This window comes from Netta rufina (assembly GCF_964035555.1).
Source record: "Netta rufina genome assembly, chromosome: 4".
Taxonomy (NCBI): Eukaryota; Metazoa; Chordata; class Aves; order Anseriformes; family Anatidae; genus Netta; species Netta rufina.
Genome location: NC_140127.1, coordinates 58,429,619 through 58,446,966, shown reverse-complemented (window position 1 = coordinate 58,446,966; position 17,348 = coordinate 58,429,619). Strand labels below are relative to the sequence as shown.

General features: G+C 45.3%; 2 protein-coding genes across 2 annotated transcripts in view; both read left to right on the top strand.

Moving 5' to 3' along the window:
* LOC311209269 (maestro heat-like repeat-containing protein family member 2B) overlaps window positions 1-12,457 on the top strand; it is a gene marked incomplete at both ends in the record, with an annotated part of 35,493 nt that extends 23,036 nt beyond the window's left edge. Inside the window, 4 exons of the mRNA XM_084286533.1 lie at window positions 4,557-4,649; window positions 6,597-6,663; window positions 6,981-7,058; window positions 12,033-12,457. Coding sequence (XP_084142659.1) covers window positions 4,557-4,649; window positions 6,597-6,663; window positions 6,981-7,058; window positions 12,033-12,457 — 663 coding nt within the window. The remainder of the gene's footprint in view (window positions 1-4,556; window positions 4,650-6,596; window positions 6,664-6,980; window positions 7,059-12,032) is intronic.
* Window positions 12,458-14,289: 1,832 nt separating this feature from the next.
* On the top strand, window positions 14,290-15,481 carry SOD3 (superoxide dismutase 3). The gene is made up of 2 exons (XM_084286390.1): window positions 14,290-14,386; window positions 14,580-15,481. The coding sequence occupies exon 2, from the start codon at window positions 14,596-14,598 to the stop codon at window positions 15,307-15,309; it is 714 nt and encodes a 237-aa protein (XP_084142516.1). The 5' UTR covers window positions 14,290-14,386; window positions 14,580-14,595; the 3' UTR covers window positions 15,310-15,481.
* Window positions 15,482-17,348: the final 1,867 nt, after the last annotated feature.

The following is a 17,348-nucleotide window of genomic DNA, read 5'->3' as shown; positions in this document are numbered from 1 at the left end:
CCATCAATATCAACGTGAAAAAGGGAAACTGGGTGCCAGCGCTACATGCTCCACATTGTTATTAAAATTAGATTTCTATTCTCTTATTAATTGTTGTGCTTATTCAGATAGCACCTGTGGTAGAAGAACACCTCTGTCCCACTGCTCAGTATATAAATGCTTTACAAAAAGCTGTTCCAAGCCCTTCCAGAGCTGTTGCTGATGGTCATTTGGTGCAAGGAGTAGTGTGGTGCTCGTGGTGCTCCTTGGTCTCTGCCACCAGCTCCCACCAGCCTTTCCCAAGAAATTCCTTTCTTCTTTCCCACTCCCCTACCTTTACTGCAGCTCTCCATATATTTTACTGTTGCTGTAGTTTTTCCAGAGACCACTTGTTAAGCTTCCTGTGACACTGTTCTTACAGTGCCTGCTCATCCACTTACCAAGAGAACATGCACGACCACAGCTGAGAAGTCAATGTGAAGGATGCAAACATTTGTTTTGAATACAACCCTGCGCAGGTACAGTGTGAGGCGGCTAAGGCAAAAGTAAATTCCCTCTATTCTTTATTCTGATATGGAAAAGTTTAGAGAACGAGAGTGATACACAGGAGAGAGCTATGATAAATTATCTTTAAGTTTGCACTCTCGCTCTGCATGCTGCATAGCCCTCAGGAGCATAAGTTAATGTTCCAGTAAGATGAAAAAGAGATAGAGTTTTGGGAGCTGGTGCCACCTATATACACACTGAATATCAATGTCATTTATTTCACCTGACATGCTTACACAAATATGTTAAACTTCAAGAAAATTAGCTTTTCATCTTACTCTAGAAAGCTGAATTTGAGCTTTGGAAAGAAACCACAGAGCAATTCTTTATTTGTTAGAAAGCTAGCTGCTTTCTAAAATAAGGTGCTTCTGAGAATAGATGCATTGATCAAAGTTGTTTTGATCAGAGGGGCCAAGGGCTTTGGTTTTGGCATGGCTTTTCAGTTCGTATTTGTTCTTTTGTTTTTTTCTCAGCTTGTTTTCCTGACTCCTTTCCCTTCCCATATAGGTTTTTTGGTTTGCTTTTGTTTTTTCCTGATGAGAAATCCCATCAGGACCTGGACCCTGTGCACCAGGCCCAGCCCATGGCAGCGGTGACAGTGCTAACCTTTGGCCAGGGCAGCTGCTGAACGTGGCACTGAGGATGTGCAGTGTGGGGCTTTGGGCTCAGTCTTGGATCACAGCTTCAGGTGGAAGCAGGATCTGGTCCGTAGCTCTTTCAGAACCAGAATTTTGTCTCCACTGAACGCAGCCCACAAAAGCCAGCAAACGCTAGCTGCCTTGCATTCTTCACATGCCTTGATCATCTCCGCAGCCTTATTCTCAGTCCCCCAGCCACCCAGTCCCCATCCAGTTGGCATTTTTCAATCCGAGCACTCGTGTTCTCAGAAGCAGGTGAGGTGCAAGATTAAACAATCATTTTACAACCACCTTTCAAATACCTGCCAGAGATTTCTTCAATTAAGTTAATCCTCCTCTCTCCCCCTCTCACACAAACACTTTGAAAGTAAATTCTGTAATTAGTCGCCCAAATCCTCTAATCCCACCTGTCGTGCTTCCAATCCTGGCAGATGGTTCGGTGGGGACAGCGTGTGCCTGCAGCCCCACTCCCACAGCCCTCGGCAGCCCTGGCTCTCCCTGGCAGGGCTGTGAGGCCGGCCACGGGCAGCAGGATGAACCCAAATCCTTGTGATGCTGGGGCTGCTGCGGTTTGCAACAAGGGGTGATGCTTGTAGAGGTACAGCTTGTCCTGGAGGGCTGCCACCTGGTTCCGCAGCCTCCAGAGAGAGAGGAACTCTGCTTTGGAAAAGCGTGTGGCTTGGTCCCCAGGTCCCAGTTTTGTCCAAATCTCCCCTTGCTCGGTAACAGAAATAGGGCCAAAACCCATCGGTGGTGAAAGCTGCTGCGTGGATGTGGTTTGACACAGCCCACATCACAGTATCAGGACATGTAACTGCCCGGAAAATCAAAGCAGACCTTCCCTGGGCATGACGGAGGGGAGCTGATCAGATGGCTGTCTTCAGATGTGAAACAGTTAATACTAAGTGTTCATAATTAGACTTCCTATTAGCTCTCAATTAAGGTGAACGGGGTGGGGGGGGGGGGGGGGGTGGGGGGGGGAATGTTCACACCTCTCTCAGTGCTATTATTTCAGCCTTGCTGGCTGGCAGACTCAACAAGACAGCAATGCATCCTTGTCAGAGGGACCAGCTGTCCCTGCTTAGGTGAAAGAGTCCCTTTTTTGTCATTCTGTCCCATTAAAATAATTCATCAACTCCAGTGTATTTTAGTAGGGGCTAATGGTGCGACCCTGTTTTCCCTTCAAACGTCCCTACTAATTACTTCTATATATTGCTGTCTTTGTTAGACTGTAAAATAATTAACAAATTTCCTTTTTCCTGAAACAAACAAACAAACAAAAAAATCCACAGTGAACATCACCATTTCTAACACAAACCTTTCCTGGAGGTGGTAAGTTGCCACTGGATTATTTTGTCTCTCCAAACACATTGCAACTAATTGCTTTTTGGGCAGATGTCTGTCACCACCCTCTGCTGGACGGAGTCCAGACAATCTAATCCTATATCACGGACGGTGCTGTGAGCAGACTGCCTCCATGTTTTAGGATCGCAGGTAAAGAAGCAAATAGGAAGGTTAGGAATCAGAAACTGTACAGAAAGGTTCAGCACCTTATATTGAAAATATCGCACAGCACAGAATAGAATAGAACAGTTCAGTTTTAAGGGACCTACAGAGATCAACTGCCTGACCAGAAGGTAAAGCGTATTAACTAGGGCATTATCCAAATGCCTCTTGAACACTGGCAGGCACGGGGCATGAGCCTCCTCTCTAGGAAGCTTGTTCCAGTGTTTGGCCACCCTCATGGTAAAGAAACGTTTTCTAATGTTCAGCCTGATCCTCCTCTGGCACAGATTTGTGCCTAAATATATCTTAAGGTGTAGAACAAAGTAAAATAGGTAATTTGTGGAAAGGTACACCATGCTAGCAAATCAGACTGTATGAAGGATTTTCAGATTTTCAGATCATTGAACTTGTTTTTAGAAGACAGCAAGCTAAATTTGAAGGGACAACTTCTTTTCTGTGTCCACTTAAGAGACGTTTCCAACAAAAAGAAATCCCCACTGGTCACTTTGAAGAGCACGTACGCTATTTCAAGGCTTGTGGTTACCTGGTGCCAAGTGTCTGCCACAAAGCACAGGCTGAATCTGTCAGATCCCACAAAGGACCTACATCTTGAAGTGTCATTAAATACGTGTAGTGTGGTCTTTAACTACGCTACAAAAAATCAAAGCCAACGTGTTTTCAGTCCTCATTACTAGAACTTCCTATCCCTAATGCCGAAATGATTGAAATGCAAGTCAATGAAATCAATATTAAGATGTGTTACGCATAGATATTTTCCTCACTCTCCTCTCTTGGAAAGTGCCTTTCTCAAACATAAAGACCTGGAAGATATGACCCAGGGGATATTTCCACCAGGTCAGGAGTTTCAAGCAGATACACACTAAAAGAAGGAAGCAGAACTGGTTTCCTTAGCACAGGCAGCAAAAATCACTGTTGGACAAGTGTCACAGCTTTACGTGGCCTTCCCATTGATAACTGATAAAAGCAGAACAAACATCAAGGGGCACAAGACTCACAGGGACCGGATTTGCTTTGACTGAACACCAAGCTTTCCCTCAAGCCATCTTTTCTCATAAGGTACCAGTTTCCTGCCTCTAGCAGAGAGGATGCCGAACGAGACATGGCTGGGTTTCCAGCTGATTTCCTCACATCCCATATGCTTCTCGGCAAGAGGGAAGAGCTGGCTCATTATTCAGAAAATCGAAAGATGCCCAGATTCATCAGTCAGTTCCTCATGAAAGGCTTTACCATCTCTGCTACTAAGGGGGTTCAGCTCCAGCGTGATTCTTAGGCTCATTTCAAGGGGTTTGTTCCCTCGTCCTTTCATTCCCTTAATTTCAAACGAGTGAGTTCAGTCAGCTTGTTAACAGTAAGGCAATAGATTTACACCTGTGAGAGGACTCTGAGATTTACCTTTCACACGACCTTGTGCCATACCGCTGTGAGTCTGATGCTAAGAAACTTTGGTGTGAAACTATGCAACTAAGACATGCTCAGTGAGCAAGAACCTGCTTTTCACTTAGATAAAATTTCACGGAGGCTCACATCAAACTAAGGGTATATCAAGCGTAATAGCTAAAATAGCTCAAGTTAAAATATCTCAAGTGGTACAAAATCACGAGGATTATACAAAAAAAAATGAAATTTGCAATGAACTTCCCCGAGTGAATCACACATGTACAAGTTATGGTAAGAAATTTTTCCTGGCGTAATTAATTTGTGTTCATCTCCAAACCATTTCTTCCTAGAAATTACTGATGCAAATGTGCATGTCTAGTTATGTAAGCACAGACACATGCAAATATATATTATTTGGACATGTTCTTTGTTACCACAACATGTGCTGCTGATGAGAATTAGTTATTTTCTTATGTTTTACATTTTCAGGATCCCAAAGGACTTTCCAAGACTGACATTGGTCCCAGAGATGCTGACCTTGCTCTCACGAAAGCAAGAGAAGATTCCCCACTGTCCTTCTGGGTAAGAAAATGGGCAGGTACTTTGCATTTTGCCTGATGATATTCAACTCGTACATAGCATTGGTTACTCTAATCTTTTTTTACAGGGAAAGTAATACTGCTGGGGGCTGGAGATTTTCTACGTTTTTAGTGAAATGCCAGGGAATCTTTACCTTCCACCTGGACGGCCACCAGAGACAAACAGAAAGGACCTTGGGTTTAATGTCTCATCTAAAGGATATTATAATGTGTTGGCCTCATTATTCACAGCAGAAAAGGCCTTTGTCATGGTCAGATGGCTTTAATGTGTTTCGTATGCTACATAAATTCAAACTTGATGGCTCATTTATTTGTTGGATTGCAGCGTTATTCAACCTAAATGAAGCCTTGGTATTTACTAATAATTTGGGCTCTGGCTCTTGTTTATTTAGGTAAGCACTGTCCACTGTCTCCTCTGTTGTCTGTATTAAGGTGGAACTCTACCGATTCAAGGAATATTATAGAGGGGGCCACAAAAAATGCAGAGAAAATAGCATTTCATTTGTGGACAATTATTTATCCAAGCCTTGAAAGATTAGTATTCCAATATTGCAGTTTCTGACATCAATTTTCTCAGGGTCAGAAACAACTTCTCAGACTTCAACTAAGCCTCAAAATACCCCCATGAGGAAGTGAGTCATTGTTATCATCACTTTGAAAAAGGGCAAACTGGAGGTAGAAGGGGGTTAGGCAGCTTATTCTATGTCAAAAAAAAAAAAAAAAAAAAAAAAAGACACCAACTAAAATGCATCCAGAATCCAAATCTGCCTTTTAATGTTACGGCCATATTTTCTGTTGTGATGCGACAATGTTCTTAGATAAAACTACGTGCAGCAATTTTCAAACTATGTAATCACACCAAATCTAAAAAAAATCAGAACACAAAGATTCTCTTTTATTGTCTGAAAATAAGAATATATGGCTATAAAAATAGAAAAGTGTAACTAGTCGATTACTTATAATGTATAGCCTTTATTCTATCTTATATAAAGACTTGCCTTCTAATGTGATTTTTTTAATCTGCATTTTTTATTGAAATTCTAGCTGAACTCCTCCTCCCCTCAGCTGATTTTAAAATCTGCCCCCAGATGGATATTGTGAGAGCAATCTTAAAATTCAAAATTATCCATTAAATCAAAACAAAATTAAGAATCCATCCTATATCTGGATAGAAAGATGAGCATATATCCTTAACCATGGCAAGATACTCATCCTGGCTGCAGAAACATGCAACTGGATTTTAATGAACTGAATAACCACAAGAACACAAACTGATGTATAGTTTCAGAGTAGGACAGGATCATGACTAATTCACTGGTAAGAACTATGTACATATCACATAAATACCAAACATTCATTTATGGCACTAATTACACTTTAAAATTGTTTACACGGACCCCAAATTTTCCCCTTTCCCTGTTAATACAAATAGGGAGTAACTTTAGAAAGGCACCTGCCGCATCTCTAGCCAGCTAATAATTTGCCACTCTACCAAATACATTTTAAGGGATATATTAAGCGATTAGGAGTATGCTTGGACAAATCAAATGGACTTTTGGATTTGTAACCAAAACTGTGCTGATAACACAACGATGTTTTGACTGTTGCTGAGCGGTGTTCTCACAGCATCAAGGGCTTCTCTGTTTCTCTCTGTGTGCCCCAGTGAGGAGGCGAGGGTGGGCAGGAGGCTGCGAGGGGATACACTGGGGACAGCTGACCTGGAGTGACCAAGGGGATGTTCCATGCTACATGACACCACGCTCAGCAGTAAAACTTTGGGGAGTTTTCATGCATAAGGGCCTAGCATCATGTAGGCCTATGCAAGTTATAAAAAGCTACAAAAAGTGGTAGATCTTTTGAATATATTTAAAACTGAAATGAAAGCATGTATCTCATATGCTTTATTTTGTTGTAGTTTTGTTGTCTATAGTATGTGCCAGAAGTAGAAATGGATTCTGAAGTGAACAAGAGATTAGGAGAATATCTGGCACTTTATGGTGGGTAGATATTTTCTGCCATGCCCACGCCAAATCTTTTCCAATGAAACCACTACATATTGTTTGCCAGTGGTCCAGCTTTATGCACCATGAGCATGAAGCACGGTTGGAGACTGGGACCTGGCTAAGGTGCAGCTCTGTCTCTGCTCCAGGATCAGATGTTTCATAACCAGCACGGCAGAACTTCCACTAGAATAGTTCAGGCTCACTCCTGTTAACAAAGTTCAGTAATCCCCTAATAAAAACATCCAATCTGTATCTGGCTTCTACAATGCACTTCATAACCTTATAATCCTCAGTTTTAATAACATCTGCAGGCTTTGAGAATAAAGCCTTGCAAGTGACAAAACAGAGGATAGCTCATAGGAGGAAAACCTGGGAGCTGGAGATGGAAGGTAAGTTTGTAACAAAATAAAAAAGGACAGCTTCAAAAAAAAAAAAAAAAGTTTTTTTTTCCTTGCATCTGTTAGAGCAGTTTCTAATGCATCTGAAGAATTGCTTTCCCTTCAACAGGGCCACAGTGAAATACTTGCTATATTCTTACTCATTTATTACAGGCATCCTAACGCTGAGAGTAGGAACAACATCCAATCCAAGGATTTCTCCATGTGCTCTAGAAAACAGCTGGTTATCCTATTTAACTGGAACTGAAAGACTCCACGTTCATAAAGCAGCCCAGCAGGAGCCTTATTTTGTACAAATGTGTGCCATCTTCCTGGGGGAAATCTGCACCAGTATTCCTCATTATAGCTAATGGAATACTATTAAGAACTCCATGCCCTGCAAGTTGAAAACCTTCCTGAAAGCAGGTGGCATTCTCAGTCTTGTTTATTAATGCATACATTGGAGCTGGTAAAAATGTATTCCCTTTGTGTGCTTTGCCTTATACCAGCTCTGTTTTTCTAGACCTGAACATGCGGCTTCAGAGATGCTCGAATCCCTTGCACTGCTGGGCTGGAACTAACGGGACCCACCTGGCTGAAACAGAATCAGCAGAACCACCTCACGTCTCTGCAGAGATCCCCAAATCTGGCAGCATTTGGGGAACCTGGTCCTTTTGCACAGTTTGGGGAAGGAAAAAGAAAGAAAATAAAAATAAACAGTACTGAGAGCACCTTCAGATGGAAGGGGCCATTTTTGCATGCTTCCCCCAAGCATGGCCTCTGTCTTTAATTATTTGCTAAACTGGGAAGTAGTCTTCCTGGGGAGGAATTCAGGTGCAAATATTTACTTCAGAGTGGGCAAAATATTTATGTTGGAATTCTGCAGGTGGGTCAATTAGAAACTTAGGTGCTTCTATTTATTTTTTCTAAAAATGGTTCACCCATTCTGTGGCCCATTAGACAGTTTAAGAAAACAATCTTAATGACTTACACTGAAATGTCAAAATGATTTTAAACAAGGTAACAAAACTCTTGTGTTCATAATCCCTGAACATCTGATCTTAGAAAACATTCTCCACAGGAGAACTTAAATATGTGCACAGGCTTATGAAAGCCACATGAAACTAAGAGATGTTAAGGTCAGATGAGGGACCTGGAACCTCTGAAACTTCAGAATGTAAATAGGATTTAGGATCCTGTGTTTTCACTGAGACAACAGAAGTGGATATAATTAACACACACTGTTAAACTTCATTAGTCTCCCAGGGTTTCAGTTATGCTTACAAAATCAACCCACTAGAATAAATATGGCTAAAAAAGTGGGGAGCCACCTGAGCATGGAAGCAATTTTTACTGTACAGAAAAATGTAAGCTTTTTAAAAAAAAGTTCCCCTACTAGTATCAAAAATACAAATGCGATGGTATTACCACAAACTGTTTCAAAAGCACTCAAGTGTTCAGGCCCTGATCTACCTAATAGAAGTTTCAAAGGAAATGGTTATCCAACAGCACACCATACTGTTCTGTTTTGCTCTTTCTATAATAGCAACATACCACAAGGTCTGTGGTGAAATGCCTGCTTTGAAAAAGCCTCCAGGAGCTCAGCCTGCTCCCCTGTACCTTGTGGCAGTCATGGAGCAGGAACCTCCTCAGGAGCCTGCTGGGTGCTGTTGAGCTCTGACTTTCTCCTAGCCCAGATCTGCTGGCCACTGCCTGCCCCTGTCCCATATCAAAGCCAGGTGGGCTTTGTCTTCATAAAACATGATTGCCTTCAGCTTCTGCTGAGCTCTGCTTTGCCCCTGTGCAAAGCAGAGCCTTTGGCTCCTGCAGCAGGTGGCAGTAATTTAAATCCTATTGGGAGGCTTCTTGTTCGTGGCATGGGAACACCAGGATCCTCCTGAGTCTAGAAATAAATCCTTATTTTTTCTCTTTATCTAGAAACTTGACATGCACATGCGATTCTACATTAAGATACAAACTTGGGAGTGGACACAGCTGCCCTGTTTGTGGTGGGTTGTGCCTTACTGGCAGGTGTAAGAAGGTGGTGAGGAACGTGGACAAGCTGGGGGCTTTTACCCGCAGGTGCTGCTTACAGGAAATGAGAAGATGAAAAATGTAAGCCTGTGGAAAAGTACTCAGTCTAGTTAGCATGAATTAACCCCATCTCTCCTTCCAAAGCTGATGTAACATTAAGATACAACAGGTCAGTTCGATGGTTTTGGCAGAAGGGAGATAGCAATGTGAGGACGTGTGCACAAAAGGTGGCTTTGCATGAGCTGTGGATGCCTGAGGGTTCAAACACCACTCGGTATCAGGCAGCGCTTCAAAGACACTACATAATAATATAACAATGATAACGCAAGTATGTTGTGATAGGGCCAGTGAATGATTTTGGTTCCTGTGAACTCTGAAGATCCAGGGAGGATACAAAAAGCACAATTCAGAAGTCACAGCCACAGAAAAACCCTTAAAAGAAACACACTTTTTGTATTCACCTGAGAGCCAAAAAGGGAAATAAGTAAAAGATATCAGGAAATGTATTTATTTATTTATTTTATATAATAAGAGAATAACAAGCATTGCATGTAGAGAAGATGTAGAAGTGAATTTTAACTTCAGCAACTACCTCACACAACATTCTTGCACACAAGCTAGGGGATAAACTGGTCTTGCTCCCAGTGCTACAAAGCAGGTGCTGGGACGATGGGAACTCTGCTCCCAGCCTGGTGACTTGTCAGCACCCAGTGGGGAGGACAGCCTGCCTCGGATGCACACGTTTGTCTTTGATTCGGCTTTATTCAACCCTTCTGTTAATGACTTGGATGACAGAACAAAAAAGTAAACTGATTAAATTCACAGCTGATACCAGGCTGGAAGGGCTGTAAATACACTGTGGGGAAGGATTAGAATTCAAAATGTTCGTGACAAGCTGGAGAAACAATAAGGGGCGGGGGGAATGAAATAAAAAGGAGGTTAACTCAATTAGAACAAAGGTAAAATCCCATACTTGGCAGGAATAGCAACCAAAGAAATGCAAAATGGAAACAATTGCACAGACAGCAGTTCTGCAGGAAAGGATCAGGCAAAAGCCTCGTTATGGCGTGGAGAGTAACAGAGCCTGTGGGACAAGTGCACAGTCCTTCCTGGCTGCCGGGGGTGCTGAGGTGTTTGTGCACCTCGCTCCCAGAAAGAGGTGTGCGCTCCATGGGCACACGTGGCACACAGTACAGGAGCCTGGAAAAGCTAGGAGGAAAGCTTAAAAGGATTGGGACTGTTTGACCAGCTCCTGAGGATGGGGACAAGCCCAGGCCAGGGCTGGGCCCCTTCCTGCAGGGAAGGACTGGGCTCCCCATTTTGGCCCTGGGAAGCGCTCAGGGCCTGCAGGCCTCACACCTGCCTCCTGCTCGGGTAGGGGGCCTCCAGCTCCAAGAGGGACCTGGCAGCTGTTGGTACCCTCAAACCAAGCTCTCCTTAACACAATAGCAAGATAGAAGGATCTGAAAGTCATGGTCTCCTCACCCATGATGATCATTAGCTTTCTGAGATGCTTTACTGTCATCCCTTGCCATGGCACAGGGATCATTTAACTGCTTGTATGCAGCTGCTGCTTGCATGGCTGACCTGCTGGCCCAGCAGCCCTGTGGCTCCCGAGCTTTGACTGGAAGCCGCACACAGACCTGAAGTTGTGCAAACATTCACGTGTTGTGCAATGTGCACTTTGAATCCAAAAAAAAAAAAAAAAAAAAAAAAAATCAAGCTCTTTCCATACATGGCCAGTGGCCACTGAGCTGGAGGGCAGCCTTGCATTCGTTCCTTCCTCTCCTCTCAAAGAACAAAACCTTCCTCAGGTTAATGCTATGCAGCAGAAAGGATAACTGTGTAATAAAGGGTCAGGGAATGAATACAAACACTAATAATAACCTAAGTTACCTAATAGTTGGGTTCCATCCCTAATTTTTATGTTACATATTAATATTTTATATCCACATGCGGAGATGAAATTCTGTTAAATTAGGTTGACAAAACTAGAATGGGTTTCTGAGTGCAGCTTTGTCAAAAAGCTTACTTACAGTTCCTTTACAGCTCCTCTCACTCTCATAAAATGATTTCTTCTCAAGCTATTAAAGAGGAAGAATTTCAAGAGTTTTTCAAATTGGCTGATGGAAACTAGTTTGACACTTGCACGATCCTCCATTTTCAAGAGAAATTAGTCCCCACAGAGAACAGTGTTGTTTCCCTTTTGTGTATTTATTTAACTTGATTTTTCATATGGGTAATGCCCTGAAAAGTTGGAAATGCACATAGCTCTTTTGCAAGAAGATTATAAATGGATGCTTATCTCAGGCACTAAATATCTTTATTTCTTTAAATAGAACCACCAAGACGAGGAATAGGAATAAACAGGAAGAGAAAGCCTCCACCAGTGGCAGATTGCCCCTGTGCTAGAGCAAGTTTTCTCATTCTCCTGTCATTTTCTTTTCACCTTACAGCGATTGCAAAATGAGTTTCTCCACCTTGGTTTCTGCAGGAGGAGGTGCTGCTAGCACCCCAGCGCCAGCCCTGTACTGCAAGACATGGGCAAAAACTGCTCACTGACACCCTGATGGTGTTTCTCTTTAAATCCTAGCTCGTCACCACTGCTTGTAGCTCCACAGATCCTGATTAACACTGCAGGCTTACCTGCAGACCTGTAGGCAGGTGCCCAGGCACAGCAGACACCGTGCAGAGCTGGTGATGTGCTTGCAGGAAATTGCTGCGCAGGGCATGTACGATACTATGCCATAGACAATGCATGGAAAATCTGGTGCCCTGCAGTCACTCTACAGCGAGCACGAAACTCCTGCACAGTTGGATTCAGACTGCTGCCTGATGACCCGCCAGCCTCCCTGGCTCCCAGGCTGGGACCATGACTCAGAAATGGCAGAGAGCGCCCCGAACCGAAGGAGCACATTAGGCTTCCAATGATCTTGGCTCTGCTTCCCTCAGGCTACAAACAGCCCCTGCTTTTAGCGGCTCCAGCCTCAGCCATATGTGGAGAAGAGCAGTCAGCTCCATTACCTGCAGCCGAAGACGTAAGGCCTGCCTGCCCTGGGTGTCACTTTTATGGAGAGCCACCCTGCCGTAAACCCGCGGAGAGCAGAGCCGAGCTGCAGACAGAAGCGGGCCACTGCTCGCTCCGACGGGCGCTCTCCCACGCAGCGCTTCTGCATCACGTTGAGTCGACACCGGGCGAGTCAAATGATGTCAGGTCACGCAGCGACGTGGTGCAACGGGACAGAGTCAGCCCCGAACCAAGCGACCAGCCCAAGGAGGTCACGGCATGGACTGAGATGTCGGTTTGTGTTGGAAGCGCGAGTCCCTCTGGCCATCAGGAGGTGACTGGGACAGGGGAGCGAAATCCTGAGCCCTGAGGAACACAGGCAAAGGCTCTGCCCTTGTGTGGAGCTTACAGCCTGGTGAATAACAGCGCTGGCTTGTTTGGGTGGCTCTGGCTTGCAGAGCCCAGGAGATTCTAGGACATGGCCTGAAATTCAGTATACCACACGCCCTGTACGCCGTGGCTTTAAAAAGAGAGGTTTATTTTTTAAACAGTGCACGGCCAGGTCATGGGGGCTTTCCTCCCACTGCCTGCTGCCTGCTGTAAGGGCCATTAGCCCATTATTCATCACCACTTTTCAAATAGAAAACTAAAACATGAGCAGTGGGTTACAACAGGCTTTAATGCTCCACCTGGTTAGTGCTTAGTACTTGCAGCGTTCAGAGCTGGAATGAATGCCAACCACCCTGGCAATTGCATTTCTTGTAGTTATCAGTCCTTCTCCTCTTTAAAATACATCTTTCTGACAGCAGCCCACAGCTACTCTATCCTTTGCGTTCTCTGAAGTGCAGAGCACTACAAATACATCATTTAGCTTTGCTGCAGTCCTCTCTGTCCCTTTGATCATCTCCTTTACACCCGCCTGCATTTCTGCTTGCCTCCCGCATGTGCAGTACATCAAAGAAGAGCTTTGCAGCAAGTACCCTGGGCTTTTCAGGGCTTCTGCTTTTTTTAGGGACAGAATCTCAGCTGGTGTAAAACAGCACAAATGGCACTCAAGTCAGCAGCGTTACTGCATGTAAAGCAGCCACACTTCTGCCCCGAGTTCCTGCTGTAAAATGCATTAGCACTTTGTGAGTGTGCATTTCCCCGGCTCGGAGGCTGCCAGGGATGAACCTGGGGAAAGGCAGGGCAGGAGGAGGCGCTGGCTCAGCCCCTCCATGGTTCCCATCGGCACAGGGATGTCAACAGCTCGTAAATACCCCAAAGAAAAGAAACACCAGTTGTCCCATTTCATCGAGTAGGAACAGGAGCCCAGGGTTAAAGTTCAATATCGCAATATCCCAAGCAGAATTACCTGACCCCGTATTTCCAGCACCTAGCAAATGAGGCAAGCAGGAGGCACTCCTTCAGCTCTCCTTGCCCTCACACCAAAAAAAAATATAAATCAGCTTGCAGCTGGGTATCTTGGGTGTGATCTAGTGTGCGATACCCCTAGGATAACACACACATTTTTACCATTCCAGACACTGACAGACACATTTCTTTCCCAGCTGGCAGAAGACACAAATTGGGAAAAAAAAGGCTTTTCCTTACAATTTTCTTACGTTGAGAATTGTTCCCGAGTTACACGAGCTACTCCTCTCTCCCTGCACAAATCCCAGCCTGCTAAACTGCCCCTGTGGTGGCTGCATCCACACTCCAGGCACAGCTCTGCACTAAATGTGCCTCAACCTCTCAGAGTTCAGGTTGTGCCTTCCAGGTTTTAAACCCACCAAACGTTTGGTACACGTCCATGTGTAACACTTCCTGTTGCTGAAGGACCAGTCTCAATTTTGAGGAGTGAAGGCATGGGAATGCAAAACAACTCCATGACAACCAGCACAGCGCAGTGACCGAGCCTCCAGCCGAGCCTTAGCGAAGCTGCCACTCTCCTCGCTGCCCGGGGAAGGTCGCTCATTTTAGATAAGCACACGAAGCCATCACCAGGCAAATCACTTTAGCAGCTTGGCAACTTTTTTTTTCCTTTTGCTCTGGGATGGTGATGAGGACCAGGAGCCAGTTTCACAGGCGAACAGAGCGAGGGCAAAGAGCTCGCCCTGCGAACCCTTTTGGAAACTTTTGGAAAATTAACTTTTTCCTGTTCCTGCTGCCTGCGAGTGTCCCCTCCCCTGCGCCGCGTTTCCAAGCTCTTACACAAGCACACCGCAGCCTCCAGCAGCTCGGCGCTGAGGGCTGGCCGCACCGCGCTTGGTGGGAGCAGAGGAGCTGCCACCGAGGGGTCCTGCGGCGACCGGGAGAGGTAAATCCGCTCGCTGGCTCCGTGCTTCCACTGGTAACGCGCAGCTCTCTGTGTTTACAGGGGCGTGTTTTGCTTTAGCTTCCATTACTCGCAGCCCGCTGGGACCAGGCTGCAGCTGCAGCTCCGTGTCCCTCCCCAGGCAGGCTGCTGCCACCGGCCTCTCACTCCCGCTGGCTTCCTCTGCACTCCGCAGGCTCGGTGTGGCCAGGATGCTTCTGCTGCTGTCTCTGCTCGCCGGACTCGCCCTGCCCGCCCCTGGCATCGCGGCGGAAGAAGAAACCGAGCCAAGCAGAGAGACCCTTCAAGACATACAGAAAAAAGTGAATGACCTCTGGCAGAATTTGCTCTACCCGCTAACGGCCGGTAACGAGACCGGCGGGATGACTTACGCCGCTTGTGAGATGCAGCCCAGCCCCAAACTAGATGCTGAGAAGCCGCAGGTGACCGGCCAGGTCCTGTTCCGGCAGCGTTACCCGCAGGGAAGGCTGGAAGCCATTTTTCACTTGGAGGGCTTTCCGCTGGATGACAACCAGCCCGGCAGAGCGATCCACATCCACGAGCTGGGGGACCTCAGCAGCGGCTGCGATTCCACCGGAGGCCACTACAACCCCTTCCGCGTCAACCACCCCCGCCACCCGGGGGATTTCGGGAACTTCTCTCCCAAAGACGGCAAAATCAGGAAATACAAACCCAATCTCTTCGCCACTTTGTTCGGCCCGTACTCCATCCTGGGCAGATCCGTCGTGATCCACGAGCAGGAAGACGACATGGGCAAGGGCAACAACAAGGCCAGCCTGGAGAACGGCAACGCGGGCAAGCGCCTGGCTTGCTGCGTGATCGGGGTGTGCAGCGGGAGCTTGTGGGAAGAGAAACAGCCTGAGGTGGCGGACAAGAAGAAGAGATGGCTCAGAACCAGGCTTTAGGGAGGGCCAGAAAGTCCCCGGGCAGCACCAAGTACCTAGCGCTGCGCTGTCGGCCGCCACGCCATGTGGCAAAGGGATTCCCGTCCCCGTCCTCTTGCTTCTCTAACAGATGTGTATCACTTTGTAGGGCCGCCTTCCTGTAAGCTGGTCAATAAAAGCAGCAGCAACTCAACGCCGTGCTATGTGTTCTTGGAGGTGAAAAGGTTCCCTTCTGTGCAGCTTGGGGGTGGCACGCGGGAAAGGAGGAGTGCTGGGATGCGTGGGTTACAAAGCCGGTAAGGAGGCTGCGCATCCTGAGGGGCTCTTACAGGACCAGAAGTCAGATACCAAAATTCACAAAAATAAGTAAAAATAAGCGAGGAATTGCCTCTGATTAGATGCTGTCCCTTACTCAGCTGCAAATCTAGAAGGTAAAAAGATCTCAGCGCTTTCAACAGCTTTGAGTGTTGTGTTGTAAGACTTGGGTCACGGATTTCCCCTAAAAATAAGGGAAAGTACAGACGTTTCCATGTCAAACTTTAGGTTCACTGTGCTATTCTAGCTGTATTTTCAGGCTTTATTCTCAAACATGGTTGAGCTTCTAAACTGGCTTAGGCTGTCTACACATGCACATATAGTTGAATACCACTGAAAGCGGACTTAAATACTCCAGCTTTCCGTAACTCCCCAGCAAAAACTCCTGAGCGCCTCCAGTTTGTGACTGGTAGCGACTGGGTTGCATACAGAAGGTTTAATGCTGCTTGGACAGCGATGATAGAATTAACAGAGACGAATATTACTTTCAAAGCCAAAAAATATTGAGTGTGTTTCTTCACACAAAAATTTAGGAAGTAAATCACTCAGCTGAGACAGGGAGATGTGACAGCAAAAACATTTCAGCCAGATAATGTTCAACAAACGTAGAGGTCTCGCTCTATAAAGCTTTATTTTTCTGTTTTAACACAACCCTGGAAATACTACAGCACTAACTCATCACTATCATTCATCTGATACTGAGCGAAGGAAATCAGCAGGTAGAAGCGCATCAGGAAATGTATGGTTTTATTAAAGATGACAAAATGTATTAATACAGTTGAACTACATTGCGCAGTTAATCCAGGCAGCAACAAAAGGAAGGTTTGCAAATAAATTAAACCGCATCGTTTAAAAAGTAAAACTACAAAACAGAGGCTGGTGAGCAAAACCCTATCTTTTAGAAATGCAGCAGACTTTCAACTTAATCTCAGTTAAGATTTTGAAATACATTCCTGAGCTCATATGGATTAAAGAAATCCCCCTGTCTTTATTATACAAATTACCCTATGCTTAAAAATAGTCTCACTTAGAAAAGACACAGCATTCTCAAAGACGCTTCTTCAGCTGTCATTTGCACACAATTATTCTACAACTTCACTGAACGTTGTTTTTCAGATAGCCGCGGCACGGTACTTTCAAATGAAACCCTCCTCACAGGTAGCGTGTGGATTTGCTCTTAGGTGAGGCAATGTGCTTCAGATCCATTTACGAAACGCACCTCATCCATCCCCTTGCCACAGCATTCTGCTTCCCCAGAGCCCAGCAGCAAAAGAGCTTACAGCGGGAGGTGATTTCCCCATTTCTGAAGTCCTAGAAGAAGGGAACATGAGTCTAAAAGAAACCCAGTAAAGTAGTGTTGATTCCACAACAAAACATGAATGAATTTACCAAAAAAAAAAAAAAATCACAGTTCTAATAACACAACAATATAAATTTAAACATCATCCAAGAACAATGCTGACAAGACTATTAAATTGGCTATCACGTAGTGCAGTCTGACTTCTACAAGCGTCTTGGGGTTGAAACTTGTGTTCCTGGGAGAAGGCTAAAACCACAGCCAGAATACGCATTAACTCGGGCAGAACGCACGGGACCAGCATCGCAGCATGAATATTGCACTCTGAGTGAGATTTCCAGAGATCCAGGTACCTTTCTGGAATTTAATGGTTGCAAAAAACAGGCATTAGGAGGAAATTCTTCACTCAGAGGGCGGTGAGGCAGTGGAACTGGTTGCCCAGAGAAGC

What these genes read in the sequence shown, in the direction of transcription:
- SOD3 (XM_084286390.1), top strand. Translation starts at nt 14,596, where the DNA reads ATGCTTCTGCTGCTGTCTCTGCTCGCCGGACTCGCCCTGCCCGCCCCT.